This window comes from Tachypleus tridentatus, chromosome 9 (genome assembly GCF_004210375.1).
Source record: "Tachypleus tridentatus isolate NWPU-2018 chromosome 9, ASM421037v1, whole genome shotgun sequence".
Classification (NCBI taxonomy): Eukaryota; Metazoa; Arthropoda; class Merostomata; order Xiphosura; family Limulidae; genus Tachypleus; species Tachypleus tridentatus.
This window is the reverse complement of record NC_134833.1, coordinates 70,097,728-70,116,267: the sequence shown is the minus strand read 5'-3', so window position 1 is coordinate 70,116,267 and position 18,540 is coordinate 70,097,728. Positions and strand designations below refer to the sequence as shown.

Genomic DNA, 18,540 nt, shown 5'->3' with positions numbered 1-18,540 from the left:
GCTGTTGCAAATTTCTTAAAAGACCCTGAGGTATACGGAACGAGAATTTCAAGTGGTCGGCCCAAGAAAATTTCTCCGGCGTTGAGCAGGAGGATTTGACGGGTTACCCGGCAAGTCACCAGCCAATCGTTGAACCAGATTAAGGCCCTTACGGACGCAGAATGCAGTTCAATAACAATAAAACGGCATCTACGAGAGAAAGGCTTTAAAAACCGTAAACGTCTTCAAAGACCACCACGAAATAGCTCGGTTAAACTTTGCTGAAAAGCACCAAACATGGGATGTAGAAAAGCGAAAGAAGGTTTTGTTCTCTGATGAAAACAATTTAACCCGAATGATCCAGATGGCTTTCAACGTTACTAGCACGATAAGGATATTCCACCGGAGACATTTGCTACACGACACAGTGGGGTAGGTTCCATCATGATCTGGGGTGCTTTCTCCATCCGTGAAACAATGGAGCTTCAGATCATACAGCAGCTGGCTACATTGGCATATTGGAAAGAGCTTCCTTATTGACTGAAGGCCCTCGCTTGTGTGGAAATGACTGGATCTTTCAGCAGAACAACGCTGCAATTCACAATGCCCGCAGAACAAAGAACTTTTTAATGGCGAATAACGTGATTCTTTCGGACCATCTAGTGTTTGTCCGAACTGAATCCCCATTGAAAATGTTTGTGGGCGGATGGCAAGGGAAGTCTATAGAAATGGACGTCAATTCCGAACAGTGGAAGATCTTCGTGAAGCCGTCTTCACCATTTGGAATAACATTCCAGCCAGCCTTCTGCAAACGCTTATATCGACCATGCCAAAGCGAATTTTTGAAGTTATTCGCAATGACGGCCGTGCAACTCACTACTGAAACCTCTTGTTGGGCATTTTCTACCCTGTTTAGGACTTCTTTTTGGTATGGTCTTAAACTTTTGACCAGCTAGTATTTAGACTAATTTCATAGTGTTCACATTTTCTCTATTAGATGCTAAAAAGGTTTTTATTTTTATTTTCCCTTTTCTTATTTTCATCTTTCGAAGCTCTACTCAAATAAGTGGTTGAGTCTAACAAGGCAAAATGCATATTTTCTCTTTATGTTCATTGGCCTTAAGATTTTGGCCAGTAGTGTGTATCTGTAGGGTAATATATCTTCAAACATTGCGACTTATTTTCTGGTACTGATACTCCTCACTATGTCCGTAGGGAAAATGATTCATGTTACGTTTTAGAATGTAAAATTTCCCTTAATAAAAATATTTTGTTCTATAGGTTGTTAACAGTAATATGGAAAATAAATTATTACTCACATAGGAACAACAAATATTAATAACAAATTTTCTTCTCAGGCGAATTGTTAGATATCTAAGGAATAAGGAAACCAGTGGTCAGGACTTCTGGACCGTTTGAAGCCCTTGATGTTGAAATGTCAGCGTTCTGTTGTTATGATCTGCTGTTATTTACTGTACTTGCCAGGCATGTGTTAATGACGTATGGTATATAAACATTTAGGTACCAATATGTACCAGTAGAGGGCACCACCAGGGTATGTCCTGCGTATTGACGCAGTCATGTTTTTCACCGAAGTTTGAAGCACGCGGGGATGTTTACCATTCAGTCACTAAGGAGCCAACGTGTTACCAAGCCGCTGAAATAGTGTCCGTGAGGATTGATTGAACTTGTGTTTGTAAACTAATAAAACCGGCTCTGGTAGAAAGTGATGCTTTTCTCTGAATACCATTGTTGCTGATTGGATCGTTTGACCTCAATTATTACCGTTTCTCGACAAGCCTGGCCTGATAATGAGAGTGAAATCCTCTAAGTTGATTTTATTCGTCTTAACGTATTGGGTTTTAGTAGAAAAAGGTGAGTTACAAGTTAATAGTACTTATTTAAAGATATATGTCGAAACCTGAATATCTTAAGAATCCAACCTTTTATATTTTCAAGATTGGTTGCACTCTTCTGATATAAATTCAACAAACAACAGTTCCAATCTGATAACTTGAAACAACTTATACTTGATAAATAAATCGTAATGAAGTAAGCGTAGTCTTAAAACAAATGAAACAGTAAAACAGGTTGCTTTCAGAAACATTTTCCGCGTTACCGTAAGGTGGGGCACATGATGAATAAGCACGAATGTTTGCGTTTTTTCCTAAGCAACCATTTCTTATAGCTGTGTCCATCGAGGGGAATCGAACCCCTGATTTATGCGTTTTAAATCTGTCCTAGCGGGGACAAATATGTACTAGCTATACTGAAATATTGTTATTGTTAACGTATCTACATTCTTTAATGTACTTTCAAAAATATCTTAATAATAATAGTCGCAATAACGATTTTCTACTCTAAAACGTTCATATCTTGCGAGGTCCGGCATTGCCAGGTGGTTAAGGCATTCAACTCGTATATCCGAAGGTCGCGGGCTCGAATCCCCGTCACACCAAACATGTTCGCCCTTAAAATGGTTCGATCAATCCCACTATTCGTTGGTAAAAGAGTAGCCCAAGAGTTGGCGGTGGGTGGTGATGACTAACTGCCTTCCCTCTAGTCTCACACTGCTAACTTAGAGATGGCTAGCGCAGATAGCCTTCATGTAGCTTTGCGTGTCATTCAAAAACAAGCAAACAAACCATATCCTGCTCACCTCGATCATATTTATGAACGCCACTCATTTATTGAAAGAGTTCAGATATTGCTTCCACTGGTTTAGGTTACAAATATCAGACTATTTTAAAAACCGGTTTTGGATTTCACTGACCAACATCATAAACACTGGCCACTTTAAGAAAATCCAGGCCTTTTTTCCATTGATTGGGATTAGAAACCATGGTTACTTTAAGAAAGTCCAGACCTTTATTTTTATTAAAAACATCGTATATTATTATAAAACATAAGATGTTGTTTAAAATTTGTAATCAACATAATATTATTGAACCCTCTTGTTTTATAATAATGATGTTATTGTTTTGTTGAACCCTCTGCTTTTGTAATGGTGACGTTGCTATCTTTATGGTTCCTCTGGTTTAATAATATCGATGTTTTTAAACATGTCAATTGCTATTATACTGCATTTATAGCTATTGAATAGTTCGTAACTTTTTACTTTACTGAACCTGTAGCTCCTCTAACCGAGCAGTATGTCAAAGGGCTTATACCGTTAAAAATCAAGTTTCGATATCCGTGGTGGGAAGAACACGGATAGCCCGTTGTGGAGCTTTGGGCTGAGAAACAGAGAGATAATGTTATTCCATCTGATTACTAATATATATATATATATTTCTAGAGCCAAAAATTACAATGACAGTGTTGTGGTATTGATAACCAACATGTTTACTGACACTGTAATAATAAACGTTTTTATATTTGGTGAATGTGGCTTTATTTCTGTCAGTTATGGTTTGTAAAACACTCTAATATTTTCTCTCTTTGAAATATTTATAAAACTCGCTTTTTTATTGGAACAGTGCTGATTTGCTCAAATTTTAATGTTGAACATTTTTGTAAATTTTCAAACTACCACTTTGTTTAAGTACATTTTACTACCGCCAGGGGTCCAATTATTACATCACTTTTTGTTAATTCTGCACTATTACACTGTAAAGAACTGACTAATTGCAATTGGTGAAAATTATCGTTTTCTATATAACGTTAATGGGAGATCGAGCAATAATTAGCGGAATTGATTGAGATATTGATAAGTTTTTGCATAATTATTTGCGTGTGTATAATATGTTATAAGTATTAAGGGGTGACTAGGCCTTTCATCAATACCAGGGCTCATCAATCTGGCTATGGTACAAGGGACATAGAAAAGTTATTTATATTACCAAAATACATGGCAAATAACCGTTATGGTGTGAACAAGATTAAGTTGGTGTAAATTTTATAAATATTTATGCGTGTTATTTATAATTCAGAATTGGGTTAATGATTAATAACACCAAGTTATGGATACCAGTAAATTTGCGTGCTAAATAGTTTAGAAGAATACATTTAAAAAATCCGATAATTTTCTGTAGACCTTATTAATAATTTTAGTGTTAATGACATGAAGTTTCAGCAAGAAGTACTATTAGTATCTTATTCAATGGAAATATTGCCTATTTTTTATTATATTACTTAGCAGCAAAACTGTTTCGTTCTCATTATATTACTCAACAGAAATATCGTTTCGTTTTCCTACGACTATTAAATAAATTAATAACGTCCATTTACGTGCCCTGGTTCAGACTGTGAATCTCTTCCTATTGCTCCCAAAACTCTCCCACAATTTGGATCCGTGGGTGTACGCTAAAAGACGTTTAAAATTCTACAACAAGAACATGAGTTGGTAGTAGGTGCTAGTGCATACTGACTAAATTGTGCCTTTTCTCTAGAATATCAGTTCAGTATTAGCTCTTTTTACGGTTCTGCGAGGAAAATCTTGGACAAATAATTAATCGACTTTTATTTCCGGATCATAAAATTAAATTGAAGTCATTTCCATAATTTTTTGCCAGGTTTTAATCTTCTTTGAGGGTTAACAACTGTTACATATCATAATCTATCCCGGACGAATTTCCTATTTATTATGCTACGTACATTACGCATCAAGGTTTCAAATAACCGGAAATTTTAATTTAGAAGTTAATTAAATGTTAATATGTATCAAATTTATAATATTTACCAACAAAATTAATACACACAATTATCTTTCTTAACACAAATATATTTTAATATATATAAAAAAGTACAATTTATAATAATGGTTATTACAAATAGTTATTACAAATAATTATTTATATACAGAAATGTTACAAACCCACAAACAGTATTCAGTCTTCTATTAGGCCCAGCATGGCCAGGTGGTTAGTGCGCTCGACTCATGATTTGAGGGTCGCAGGTTCGAATCCCTGTCATTCCAAATATTCTTGCCTTTTCAACCGTGGGAACGTTATAATGTTACGATCAATCCCACTATTCGTCAGCAAAAGAGTAGCCCAAGGGCTGGCGGTGAGTGGTGATGACTAGCTACCTTCCTTCTAGTCTTACACTGCTAAATTAGGGACGGCTAGCGCAGATAGCCCTCATGTAGCTTTGAGCGAAATTCAAAAAAACAAACAGTCTGGAACTTAATATTTTATCGATGGTCCAGGTTTACGAGGCGCAAATTATTTTTATGTTGATACACTGATATACTTCACTTGGGAATTCTAGCTAGTTCTATTCTTGTTTGACCTGACGTGATTTACAAGCTTACTTTTCACAGAGGAAAATATATATCTAATGTCCTCGTAGAAATTTTAAGGTCCGAAGTTAACTCTCTGAAGTTGAACGGTTCGTAATGGTCAAAATCTATAAATGTTCTCGGTCAAATTCTGTAATTTTCCGATTAACAGTTGTTAAACACAATTATAGTTTCCGAGGCTTATAGTATACGGAGTGTAGCTAACCAACAAATAATAAATGATTAATGTTTCTCGGCTACCTTTTATATCAATCATGCGAGATTATCGAACGTTCAACGATGTTCGAAGACACGTTAGGATTTTCGCAAACCACATAATGTTGATTCTTGCTCTCGAAAATCTACAAATTTAGAGAATTGGCGTGTCTCGCGCAATGTACATCACATACATAAACACTATACTGAAACAAACGTAGGTATTAAATGAAATGCATAACCGTAAATTTGTTGCAATAATTAACTGTGATGTTCTTGTTGTTTTATGGTTCAACAAAGCTATCTTCGTTTATATCAACAACATAGCAATTAGAAAGTTCTTTGTTCATGTAATGAACAGAATACCCAATTTTGATACCATTTTTTCGATCAGTGGTTGACACTATTGATGTTGTAACGTTCAATAATATTTCATTGTTAGTACTGTAATTTTAAATTGATGTTTATAGCTTCTTTTCTAGTGTATAAAAATTATTTATTATTGAAGTTGTTGTGTTCAGTGCTATACTTTCTACTATACAACCGAATTACTGACTTGCACTGGGTATAGTAGTCAATAGAATTATTTGTACTGATCTGATATCCAACATAATTCTTGACTTGCACTGATTTAGTATCCAACAAAATCATCGTCTCTCACTGGTCTAGTATCCAACAGAAACACCTTACTATCCAACAGAATTATTGTCTTGCACTAGTCTAGTATCCAACAGAAATATCTTACTATCCAACACAACCATTGACTTGCACTGGTCTAGTGTTTAACATAATTACTGACATTTTCTCTCTGGTTAAAAAACTAAAGATTTCTCGTTTTGTAGTGAGTAGCTAATTTTCTGTTATTTTTGTTCTGAACGAAACAACTATAGCATAGTAATTAGTGTTGAGTTGTAGGTAGAAGGATCCATTCTAGTCGTGACGCATTGTACTTGTTCAGCATTTCTAGCTATGAGTGCATTATGAAAGTGACAGTATATTTCATTATTTGGTTAAAGGAGCTGGACAGTGCTACGTGGCTGTGGGTTATGCTGGGTAGTTGCTTTTTTTTGTTAGTAACTCAAAAGTATGGTTGGATATACCTGACCTTTAGAAGTTTTTGGCCTGTTTATCATAACGGAAAATTCCAATCGCTTTACTAAAACAAATCATTTATGAAGCTAATGTTATGGTCCTGAACAAAATCAGTGAATTAATAATGATTTACTTGTCAACTATGTTTGATTTTGATGTTGTAGTACCCATCTGACTTACCGATATTAATACTCACTTGTTATTCGAAGTGGCTTGTCATGGCCAGGTGGTTAGGGCGGTCTAATCGCAATCCGTGGGTTACAGGTTCGAATCCCCGTTCCACCAAACGTGCTTGTTCTTTCATTAGTAGAGGTGTTATAATGTGCAGTCATTTCCACTATTCATTTCTGAAAAAGCAGCCCAACAGTTAGCGGTGGGTGATGATGACTAGCTTCCTTCCCTTCAGTCTTTCACTGCTAAATTAGTGACGTCTAGCGCAGATAGCTTTGCGCGAAATTCAAAACATAAAATCATTCAAAGTTTTAAATAATTATCGACGTAATAAGATTATGTTGGCTAACAAAGGTGTAAACCTGCCGTTGTAACATTAGACCGACTTACTGACATTGTTACTGACTCGGTATTCAACATGATAAGAAATAATTCACGTAATGATGATAGGCCTCGTCGCCACTGCATGTAGAACTCCTAATTTTTGACATGTTTTTATAAAGTATTATTTGTTTTCACTCGTAAGTTCTTAGAATTGAAGTTCACATTTTGTTTTTATAAATGTTCAGTTTACTTACTGACATGGTTACTCAAAGTATTAAAGATTTTTACTGTTTCTAAAAAGGAAGACTTTAAAACTACTACATTTCACTGGAATAGAAAAAAAAAACTCCAAGTAATTGTTTGTTCCTGCTATATGCCACATTTTCACTTCTTAAGAAGTTTTAAAAGATATAATTAGGCTATATTTGTATGTGAGTGTACGTCATGCGTAGGGTCTAGACGGATTAATATCTTTTTTTTTATACCAGCCCAGCCACTTGCTTCGTTTGCAGTAGAGGCCCTGAATTCATTACGTTTGGAGTGGGACTGTTTGCTTTATTTTTACAGATGTCTTTTTCTTCAGTATTTTGTTTGATTTATCAACAGGATAAAATAACGAGAGCTATAGCTTTAATAAATATGGCAAAGTTATTTGATATATATATATATATACATATCACTAAATTTTACTAAAATGTAGACTAATTAATAATGAGCGCTAATTAAAAACAAAGTTTTATGTTTAATTGTGAAATGGTTTCCATGCACGTGCTTTATTTAGCACTCTAACGATTATTTCTGAGTCCACCAGTTTTTCTTCTTTGTGTCGTTCTGCTGGTTTGCCTTTGTTCCATTCAGTCTGTAGCATAACTGCGTGACTAGTTTATGCCGTCTCATTCAGTAAGTAGGCTGTCAAACTTTCTAAGATTTTCCGGGGGCTGGAGGCACAGTTTCCCACCCCATTAGACAAAATGTCGAGTGAAGAATGAATAGAACGAAAGTTGTAACCTTCGTTCAGATGTGATCATGTATAGAGATTTTTACTACTTACTTCCAAATTTGAAATACTAATAATTTTAACATTTTCCTTTTCTTACACGAACTGTTCCAGTCAAGAGTCCTGATGTACAATTAATATCAATTTACGGTCCTCCATCACTGCTAAACTCGTGAAGGAAATAGATAATCCGTTATTCTATCATCCTACCTGCTTCGTTTGTATTTACCATCTGCCCGTGCGCAGCGAAAAATAATTACAAACTATAAAATAACATTTTTAAAACTAAAAGCATTACGGTCGGTTGAAGTTCTGTAATAAATTTAGGACACAATGATATGCTAATTTCACTTTGTCCGCGTGTGACCAATTCTCAGACGGTAATAATCTCATTCATTAGGTAGTGGGATTCTGGGAAAAAGCGGTCTCTTATCTTTTGTGCCGTCGCTTCATTAGAACCTACCTTTCTTCCGCTCGCCCTGCACCTTACGTCATCAGCTGTGACCCCAAGCCCTGAAAGTACGAGTTTGGGTGAGGGGTAGATGTCATTGTACCTGCAAACTCAGTTAAAAACCTGTATTTTATGTGTGTACGTGTTGTTAGATAAATCAGAGAGCGTTTCTCGGTAAAACTCTAAGAAGATTTTGTAGAAAGTTTGACGAGCTATGATTAATTATATAGTGCTGTTAAAACACCAACAAAAATTGTGTATTTAACAGCATCCATATTTTGATATACATTTAGAAATACAGAAGTTACACATTTAAATAGAACAAAATACGAAACACAGTAAAACCGTATGTATTCTTCTCTCGTATATTTAACATATATGCAACAGACATCTATCAGCTAGTTGCTTAATATATTATGGAAAAGTTATTTTAAGCTGTCAACGAACTCTACATATTATCTTACCCTCTCTTCATTTGTTTTTATTTATATATCCTTGGAAGCACTCTGAATTATAATGATACTTAAACCGATTATGGAAGATGGTTGCTGTTCTGATTACTGAACTGAGTTTTGTCGTGGTTCGTCAAATACAGTGGTCCGCGAACGCTTGTCATCCATATGTTTCTATTCACAGCAGGTGACGAGTTTTTGTCTTCTTAGTTCAACACTTCCCCAAGTGGATAGAAAGTCTGAAGGCTTACAACTCTAAAATCTGAGTTTCGATGCCTATGGTGGGCAGAGCACAAATGATCATCTTTATGTTTAACAAAAACCAGAACTAAAACCAGCTCTTAGTTTGCCTATTCTCCCCTGCGGCAAGTATGCAAGATTACTGCGATTAAAATTGGGTTTCGATACCCGTGATTAGGATTTCCAACGGTTATTCCAGGTCATGGTGTAATTGTGTACATAGTGTCAGTTAACTACAAAATATAACTTTCCGAGTCTTTTTTTCCTGGCAAAGATTTAATGCACTCTGAAAAGTCAGTTTCCTGAGCTATATTACGGGTCTTCTAATGACCCCGAGTCCTCGAAGTAATCCCCCGTTACCTTCCCCCTACTTTACTCAGGTGGATTTTTTATTATTTTGTGTTTAATAATCAAACCATCTTACTTTATTGTGAAATAAGTGATCCTCGTAGTTTCAGCACTATTGGAGAAGTCAGAAACATTACTACCATGAAATTTACAAATATTTTACCAGTCCGTGGTAAAGGTGAGAAACATTACTACCATGAAATTTACAAATATTTTACCAGTCCGTGGTAAAGGTGAGAAACATTACTACCATGAAATTTACAAATATTTTACCAGTCCGTGGTAAAGGTGAGAAACATTACTACCATAAGATTTACAAATATTTTACCAGTCCGTGGTTAAAGTGAGGAATATTACTACCATAAGATTTACAAATATTTTACCAGTCCGTCATAAAGGTCAGAAACAAGGCTGATTCGACATAATCTTTCATTTCTCACCATATAATATTCAGTTTACCATAAGAGATCGATCAAATGTTCTTCATGAATGTTATAAATTAAAATGCAACATGGTGCAAGAATATGAGCTGCTGATAAACTATTTCTTCATGTTTGGGCTAAATCGTTTTGCTACGTTACGTGAGAGAACTAACATGTTTTAATACCTTAACCCTAATGTTACAGGTGGAAAGCATGTTTTATGTAATGTTTTCTGTTTATTGTATAATGTTTGAAAACATTGTTTCACTTTCCCATGGACCAACCTTTATTTTGCCATCTTTTTAATTGGTTCTCATTTCATTGATTTATTTCACAATATTATATCAAGCAGTACTTGTTGACTGAATTTTACAAGTTGTAATTTCTCTTCTAAAAACTGGACACCTTTGGCTTCTTCTCTTTATAAGACCCTCCCTTTCAAGCCTGGCCGTAAATTGTTGTAGACTGGAAGTGGGTAGAGCTGGACTAGATACAGTGTTATTGTTGTATAGACATATCGATACACTAACAGTCGTATATTCACACAGATTGTGTTATTTTGGAAACTGTCGTTGTCTTAAGCTCTGTTGTGCGAGTTTTTGATTCCTTCTTTGAAATATTTTGTTCTTTGCTACACATCGATTTGGAAAAAAAAATGGTTACAACCATGAGTCACTCGCAAAAACAATGCACTGTCAGATGGTTGGAAATTCACAAGATTAACACGTGCAAGTTATCTTTATAAAACTTAGTACACCGTTTATGATAAAGGAAAACATTTTCAAATGTACATCTTGAACTGGATCTCTTATAAAACGAAGCAAAGTACTGCAAAAAAAAGACAAATGAACAGAAGACCTGGAGTCAAACACTCTTACGTCACAGAAGTAAGTACTAACTTCTGGGAGGAATAAATGTAAGGACAGGATCGACAAAACAGTTTTAGAAGTAGAACATCGTTTCTGGTCATAACAGACTTGTTTACTGATTAATTAACAGATGTAAGACTAGAAATTTAATATCCATGAATATATGTATTCCACGTTATTGTGGTGTGGGTACTTATAACATTATCATGTACACAAGCAGAAGCTGACCAGTTATTAAGAACTATTTAAACCTTCCTATTAATATTGTTTTCTTTTTACCTCATTAAGGTTTTTGATGGCGCTGATAGTATATGGTATGTGGACCAAACAGTAAACATGTTATATGTAAGCTTTGAGCACGTGGCCCAACAACTGAAATACATTTGCGAAACAAAGCGCTCAGTTTGTTTAATTAACAAATAACACATTTCGATTTCCTGTTAAAAATCAAAGGTATTTCAAATTCTCCAAGTAACATTTAATGTTTCATAAGTTAACAAGAAATTCTGGTTCTGAATTCTCCAAGTAACATTCAATATGTATACACTTGTAAACGTGTGAAATTCTGACCCCTTCACGTACATTTGTAAACATATGAAACTTTGGTCTCTTCATATACTCTTGTAAACGTATGAAACTGTGGTGTTTTTTATACAAATGTATGAAATTCTGTTCTCTTCATATACTCTTGTAAATGAAATGTATATGAAGAGACAAGAGTTTCATATGTTAACAAGTGTAAATGTTATCGTTACCAAAGTCCACTCATTGTAGGGGAAATTCATATTTTCTACTTGCATAAAATTTCTTTTCACTAATGTTCAAAATTTTGTCAATTGTGGGCGACGGTATTATTATGTACGACTTGACACTGTTCCGATGCGGTTCTTATGAGACAGGTTTTCACACACCTGAATATATATATAAATATAATATCCATGAGCTTCTTAAAGTGTTTATCTTCCGTTTTCATTTTGAATTCTAATCGAGAGAAGTACGTTAAGTTTGTACGTGTACAAGAAACTGTATTTATCTTGAATCGTTTTGCTTAGCCGTATAAGGAACGTGGTATACTGCCAGCGAACGTTCTTATCCAGATATATGAAAAAAAACAAAAAAACTTTAAAACATATTTCTTTCCTTGCCCTAGATAAAAGATGGTATTTGGACCTCAAACGCGTGTCTCGCACGGGTCACTCCGAATGCTAGCCTTGTTTGTGCACATGGAACCATGAGGGAACTTCTAATGTTTCAGTCACTCGTTGATGTCCCCATTAAGGTTATAAGTCAAGGAATTTTAAATTCCTTCATTAAACTCTGGTTCTAATGGTTTGATGTTTACATTCTTGTCAGGGTGGGATCAAAGGTCATTCTTCTCGATGACGTAAATAAACCAGTGTAACCAAGAGGTGTCAGTCTTTTGCGTCTATGGATCTATCCTTGTTCTTTTTTGGAGTTACTGCATCACAGGGGACAACTAGAACCTGTCTAACTTCGCAGGTGTAAATGGACTATATTATCCGCACGAGATTCAAGGTTATAGTTCAACAAAGTTGTGTACACAAAAAGAAGCACATAATAGTAACTTGAAAGTTAAGTCGAGAGTGTAATATATTTACTACCACTTATTGGCAGTCCTAGCTAAACTTAAAAAAGACAACTGTAAAAATCTATCTATATACCCAAACATATATCATTTGTAAAGTTAGAACACTAAAGTTATCGTTCTTTTACACCACAGTCCTCCGATGAGTCAAGGGTAAAATCCGGTGTTTGATTTCCCGCCACTGACAGGGCGCAACCTGCATTGTATGGCTTTTCCTTAGAGCAAAGCCACTAATACAATGATTGATGAGTATACATAACACCTATGTTGTATATTTCATATAATATCATACATGTTTATGTAATGTATAATCATATAACCTGTCTTTTATAAATATAAAGAAATCTGCACCTATATTCGTTTTTCCTTTGATTTATGCCTATTTGAAACTTGAAATAATGACATTGTAATGCATTAAACAATATTTTAGTAACGTGTGATTGCATCACTCGGAAATTCCAAGTTACAAGTTCTCTAACGTAAAAATACAACGATGCGAAACGTATAGAAATGGGATTTTGTCTTCTGATAATGATAGAATAAAAAAAAATCTAATACTGTATATCTGAGAGGTATAATAAAAGCTGTGGTCTCAGTCACCCTTATCAAAAATATCTACGAAACTTACGTATTAAAACTGTGTTTTTTTTCAAGTATAGAAACACTTAGTCAACGTTTACACAGTTCTAACTTGGTGGATAACTTTCGTTCTGCAGATTCTTTGAACTGATGAAAAAACTCTACAACTGTCGAATTGAATTCTAGCGTGTGATACGATATATTCGTTGATCTAATTTTAACTAGGACGTTGCATAAGCAGCTCAAAGTATAATAAAAAAAGACGCGATATCTATATTCCAACTTTTTTTGTGCGTGATATTAAACACCAACAAATTAGAAGTGAATTCTTACGTTACTCATTTTTACGCTAGAATAAACCAACTGAGAGACGATACATACTTTTCATTTATTTTTGTTTAGTAAATTACTTTCACGTGTGATTTAGAAAAGTTAAAATATTTATTTCATTGAATAAGCGTGTTACTCTTTCTTGCTACTGATACTCTATATATCCAAAGGGTTCAATGTTCATTAGTCGATTGTTTCGTTGAATTTCGCGAACCTACGCTAACTGTACTTAATTTTGAAGTGATGAGCTAAAAGAAAAGCAGTTAGTTAACAGCACCTACCGCCAACTATTGGGTTATTCTCATTTGTGAGTGGGATTAGCCGTCATATTGTAGTGCTCAAAGGGCGAGCATATTGGTGATACGGGTTTCGATTCAGTGACCTGTAGATTGCGGCCTAGTGGCCGTGTCAGGCATTAAGTGATATACCACTGTCTTTAGTATTGAGCTGGCCTGATGGTCATGACTCTCGACTCACACATTGTGGGTCGTGGGATCGGATCGAACATGCTCACCCCTTCAGCCGTGGGGATTTTATCATGTTAAGGTCAATTCCACTATTCGTTGGCGGTGGGTTGTGTTGATTAGCTGCCTTCCTTCTAGTCTATCAGTAATAAATTAGGCACGGCTGGCACAAATAATCCTTGTGTAGCTTTGCACAAAATTCCAATCAAACCAAATTAATATTGAGTTTTATATTTTGTTCTTAGCTTGGCCAACAAGTGATAAGAACGTTATTTTATATTAAAGCCTTAAATAAAGACTTGTTTTGTTTTTAATACCAAGCTACAAAGTAGGGGATCTGTTGTTTGTATACTGCGAGAAATCTAACCCTGGATTCTAGCGTTGTAAACCCAGAACCTTAAAGTTCACCCATAGGAGGAGATTATGATACTGACATTTTTACAGTATGATGACGTAATTTATTCTGTTGGCACCGTTGGTGGAGGCTTGGCATGATGTTATAGAATATAATTAATGCTGTTTGTATCATTTTTCAAAGTTTTGGCATATCAAATGCTTTATTAAATCTCTTCGCTTGTTCTTCGAAGTTTTGGCATAATGTTTCTGAATAATTTAAACTGTTAATGTTATTTGTTATAACTTCAGGTGTGGTGAACATCACAGTCTAAAGGCCCCTTGTTTTGAACTAAAGAAAATAATCCAGCTATTCATGTGCACATATAATTAGAAAGGTTCATGGTAACATTACGAAACTCGTACGATCTTAAGTAATTCATGTCATTTAATGAATAATTTCTTCAATTAGCTTAACTTCTGGTTTTTCTTGTATCTTAAGAAAACTTTATGAATTATGTTAAACGACTTCGAGTAATGTCGCTGAAAGCTGACCTATTTCTAAAAATAAAAAAGTGGTAAAGTAACTTTGTAAGGGTTGATATAGAATGTGAATGGTATTTTCATATGCAAGTGCTTTTGTTTCGTCATGTAATAAATTCTGGAAGAGCGTTTTCTTGGGGCGTTGCATGAAAACAGCATGTGTTATGAAGCCATCTGCTCTTGGAATCTTTTTCAGCTGCTCAATAGTGGGCGATTCTAATTGTAAAGTGAAAGCCAGTTTTTCTCCGCCCGACCATTGTTAAACATTTAATTCGAAACTTACTAATTCAATTTATTCCAAGATGTTTTTCTATGCAAATATACACACTTATGTTTTACTCCCAGTGTCATTGCAAAAAAAAAAAAAGAAGAAGAAAACCCATTTCCAGTGGTTTGCTAGTTCTGAATATTCAACTAAATAAATGTTCGTAGTGAGTGATTGACTTTACTTGGCTATGCTCTGAACTATTGTATTTAGTGTTACGAACTGGCTATGCTGGTTTACTTAAATTCTCTTAACAAACTTCGTACCGGAAGCTGGGTATGTTTTTTCTGATCTTTTCTTTTTCGTAATTCTTTTATCGTCTTTCTGAAATGAATCATCAGAAATTCATTCAAGCAGAACAAGAGATTCAGTACATGTAACAACCAGTTTGCTTTGAAGTACTGAACACTGTGCTTGTACAGTTAAGTTCATTATTATACCCTAGCGGAAACTAAAACAAACACAGCTCTCGTACGAAGAGTCTCGTACAAAGTGGTTCTCAAGATTAATACCGCTCTTTGAAAAATTTCGTGAATTGTGTAGGAAATTCTCTCTTAATAAAACCTTCCAGTTACAAGTAACCTTAGTCAATGCTATTTATATTAGCTACAACTTAACAGGCTTGTATATTCTGTCCACTGTTTGTTTACAATAAACTGTTTCATGTTAATTCTGTAACACTGCCTTACGTTTACGCCTGAACTACCTGAAGAACAATATATTTACTTATTTTACTCGAGTCATACACTAGTAGAGACCCCATTGTGAGTTTTCTCATATTCGCTAAACGACTATGTACACTCCAGGTAAAGCTGCCAACACCTGAGCTCGTGACAGGCCACTGATCTCGAGAGTAATTAATAGGTATAACACTGCTCATCAACGCTTCTCTCTTCTACTTGTATTGTCCACTAAAATCTTCTACTGGAGATATGTTCCTATCTTTAAATCCTGTTGTTAATGTCAAACGTTATACCTTCTTATTTGAGATGTAGACATTACACTACGGTGACAGGTTGTTTAGTAACTTTTTAACTTATACATAGTTTGTTTTGTCTCTTTCTAAACCGTTGATTGTTTTGTCACTTTCTAACCTGTTAATAGTTTGTTTCTTCAATTTCTAACCTGTTGATAGTTTGTTTAGTTACTTTCTAACCTGTTAATAGTTTGTTTCTTTCACTTTCTAACCTGTTAATAGTTTGTTTCTTCACTTTCTAGCCTGTTGATAGTTTGTTTTGTTACTTTATAACCTGCTGGTAGTTTGTTTTGTTACTTTATAACCTCTTGATAGTTTGTTTTGTTTCTGTAGTGATATTATGTGGTGAACGGTAGAGTTTTGTTATATATTGTAGTGATATCTTGTGGTGAACGGTAGAGTTTTATTATATGATATAGTGATATGTTGTGGTTAATGGTAGAGTTTTGGTACATATTGTAGTGATATCTTGTGGTGAATGGTAGAGTTTTGATAACTATGGTAATGGTGTCATATGGTTGCTACGAAAAGTTGTATTATCCGCCAGATATAGAAAGTTACTTTTAGAAGATAAGATTCTATCATTGTTTCGTACTTATATTAGAAGTAGGAGTGAATAAAAAAAAATGTATCATTTTGTCTAGGAGAACAAATAAATAAGGCCTATGGAATTCTATAGTTTTTAGTTAGGTAGTTTGTGTCTATCGTTAATTCTCACTGGTAGACGTGTGCGCAGTTTGAAAAACGGATGTTATGTGTCTTCTTTTTCTGGCTCTAAGGATGAAACCAAATTAAATTGCTACTTTTCTTTCTGAAATTTTGTTCTAACTGAAATATTGTTATGTAGCAGTCCAATGATATTAATAGATTTAGGATATCAATGTTTAGGACTGGTTTCATATTTTATTTTTTGGTAAAACATGCACAAAAACATTTTTGGCGTGAGTCCAAATATTATAGATATGTAACAAGTAACAGAATGTGAAGCTTTGATGAGAAATGGTTGTATTAAAGTAGAAGCACATGGAATTGTGATCTGACAGGTTGTTCTTAATGTGAGGGATTATTATGCATATTTCAATATAGAATGTCGTGTCGAGTGTTAGCTTCTCACCATCTATAAATTCATAGTTTGATCTCTTCGCTGTCTGATGTCAACGTTTTTCTTTGTGAATTTTAGTACTTTATTATAGTTATGAATGTATGATTGTGTAAAACATTCAAAATGTTTTTTATAACCGGGAAGAATAGGGATTCCAAACGCTCACATTTTTTCAAAGATTTTATACTAATTTTTGTGTATCTTTACATTTGGGTTCATAACATACATTGGGTTATATTTTCCTTGCTGTGTAGAAAATGCTACTTAAAATCTATGTTTTATTCAATACAAGTCACTACCCACTAAGCCTTATTTTCAATGGTAGAACTCTTCAATTAGACTATGGCAGAAAAACGAATGTCTGATATTCTATTGGAAATGATGGTTAAGTATCTTGGAACTACTCCCCCCCCCCCCCCCCTTCATTGCCTATGATTGGTCTGATGGTTAAGTATGTTACGATGCTTACAATTTCTAAGTAAGTCATGATATTGATAAATTGTTAGTGTGTCATGATCTTTATAGTTTGTCAGTGTGTCATGACACTGATCAATTGTTAGTGTTTCATAATATTTACAGTATGTCGGTGTGTCACGAGATTTACATTACTACTGAAGTTACGAACAGGAAATATATAAACTTGACACTGTGACTCAAGCAGTTCATGAATAATATTCTTTCCTTGGGATAACAGAAAACAGTATGACATGAGATACTGACGTCATAAGGTAGCTTTTAGTTGTGAATGTCTGTAAAATTGTTTGTTAGGGTGGACATAATGGGGGATTTCCTGTAATCTGTTAAGATGGTGTTTGTTTGTTTTTGTATTTCGCGTAAAGCTACTCGAGGGCTATCTGCGCTAGCCGTCTCTAATTTAGCAGTGTAAGACTAGAGGAAAGGTAGCTAGTTATCAACACCTACCGCCAACTCTTGGGCTACTCTTTTAGCAAAGAATAGTAGGATTGACCGTCGTATTATAACGCCCCCACGGCTGAAAGGGCGAGCATGTTTGGTGTGAGAGGGATTTGAACCCGCGATCCTCATATTATGAGTCCAGTGCCTTAACCATCTGGCCATGTCGGGCCGTAAAAATGGTGATAAGGTTTTTAATCCCCTACTGATATCTTACAGTTGCTTCTTAATGGCAAATATTCTTATAAATCTGAATCGATTCTTAGGACACGATAATTTGGCTATGTCCAAATCATTTAAGGACAGGCATTTGCTGAAAAAAATCAATGCCATATATTATGTGTACTTCCACTGCATTTAGTTTTCTTCCCATCAGTCTTGTATCGGTTTTGAGGTTGTTCTTTTTGTGTGTGTGTTTTATGAGTTCGATGCGCATGCAAGCGTAAGTATACCATAAGAAAAGTATGGCATCACGTAGCAATGTTGATGTATTTCTTTGGTCAATCAGTCACGTTGCCAAACTTTAGATCACTGAATGAAGTCGAGGGAACAGCTGTCAACAGTGTCTGTCACTTGAGCAGTGGACAGAAGGGCATCGTCCCTCCCCACGTGACAAATAAAACTGAATTTTGGTTACTGCCGTGAACT

The 18,540-nt window shown here is 35.0% G+C and overlaps 1 protein-coding gene across 1 annotated transcript in view; it reads left to right on the top strand.

Annotated features, from left to right (window-relative positions):
- The first annotated feature begins 1,591 nt into the window (after nt 1-1,591).
- Nucleotides 1,592-18,540, top strand: part of LOC143225448 (nephrin-like) — a 57,530-nt gene continuing 40,581 nt past the window's right edge. The window contains exon 1 of the mRNA XM_076454890.1: nt 1,592-1,854. Coding sequence (XP_076311005.1) covers nt 1,791-1,854 — 64 coding nt within the window. The 5' untranslated portion in view covers nt 1,592-1,790. The remainder of the gene's footprint in view (nt 1,855-18,540) is intronic.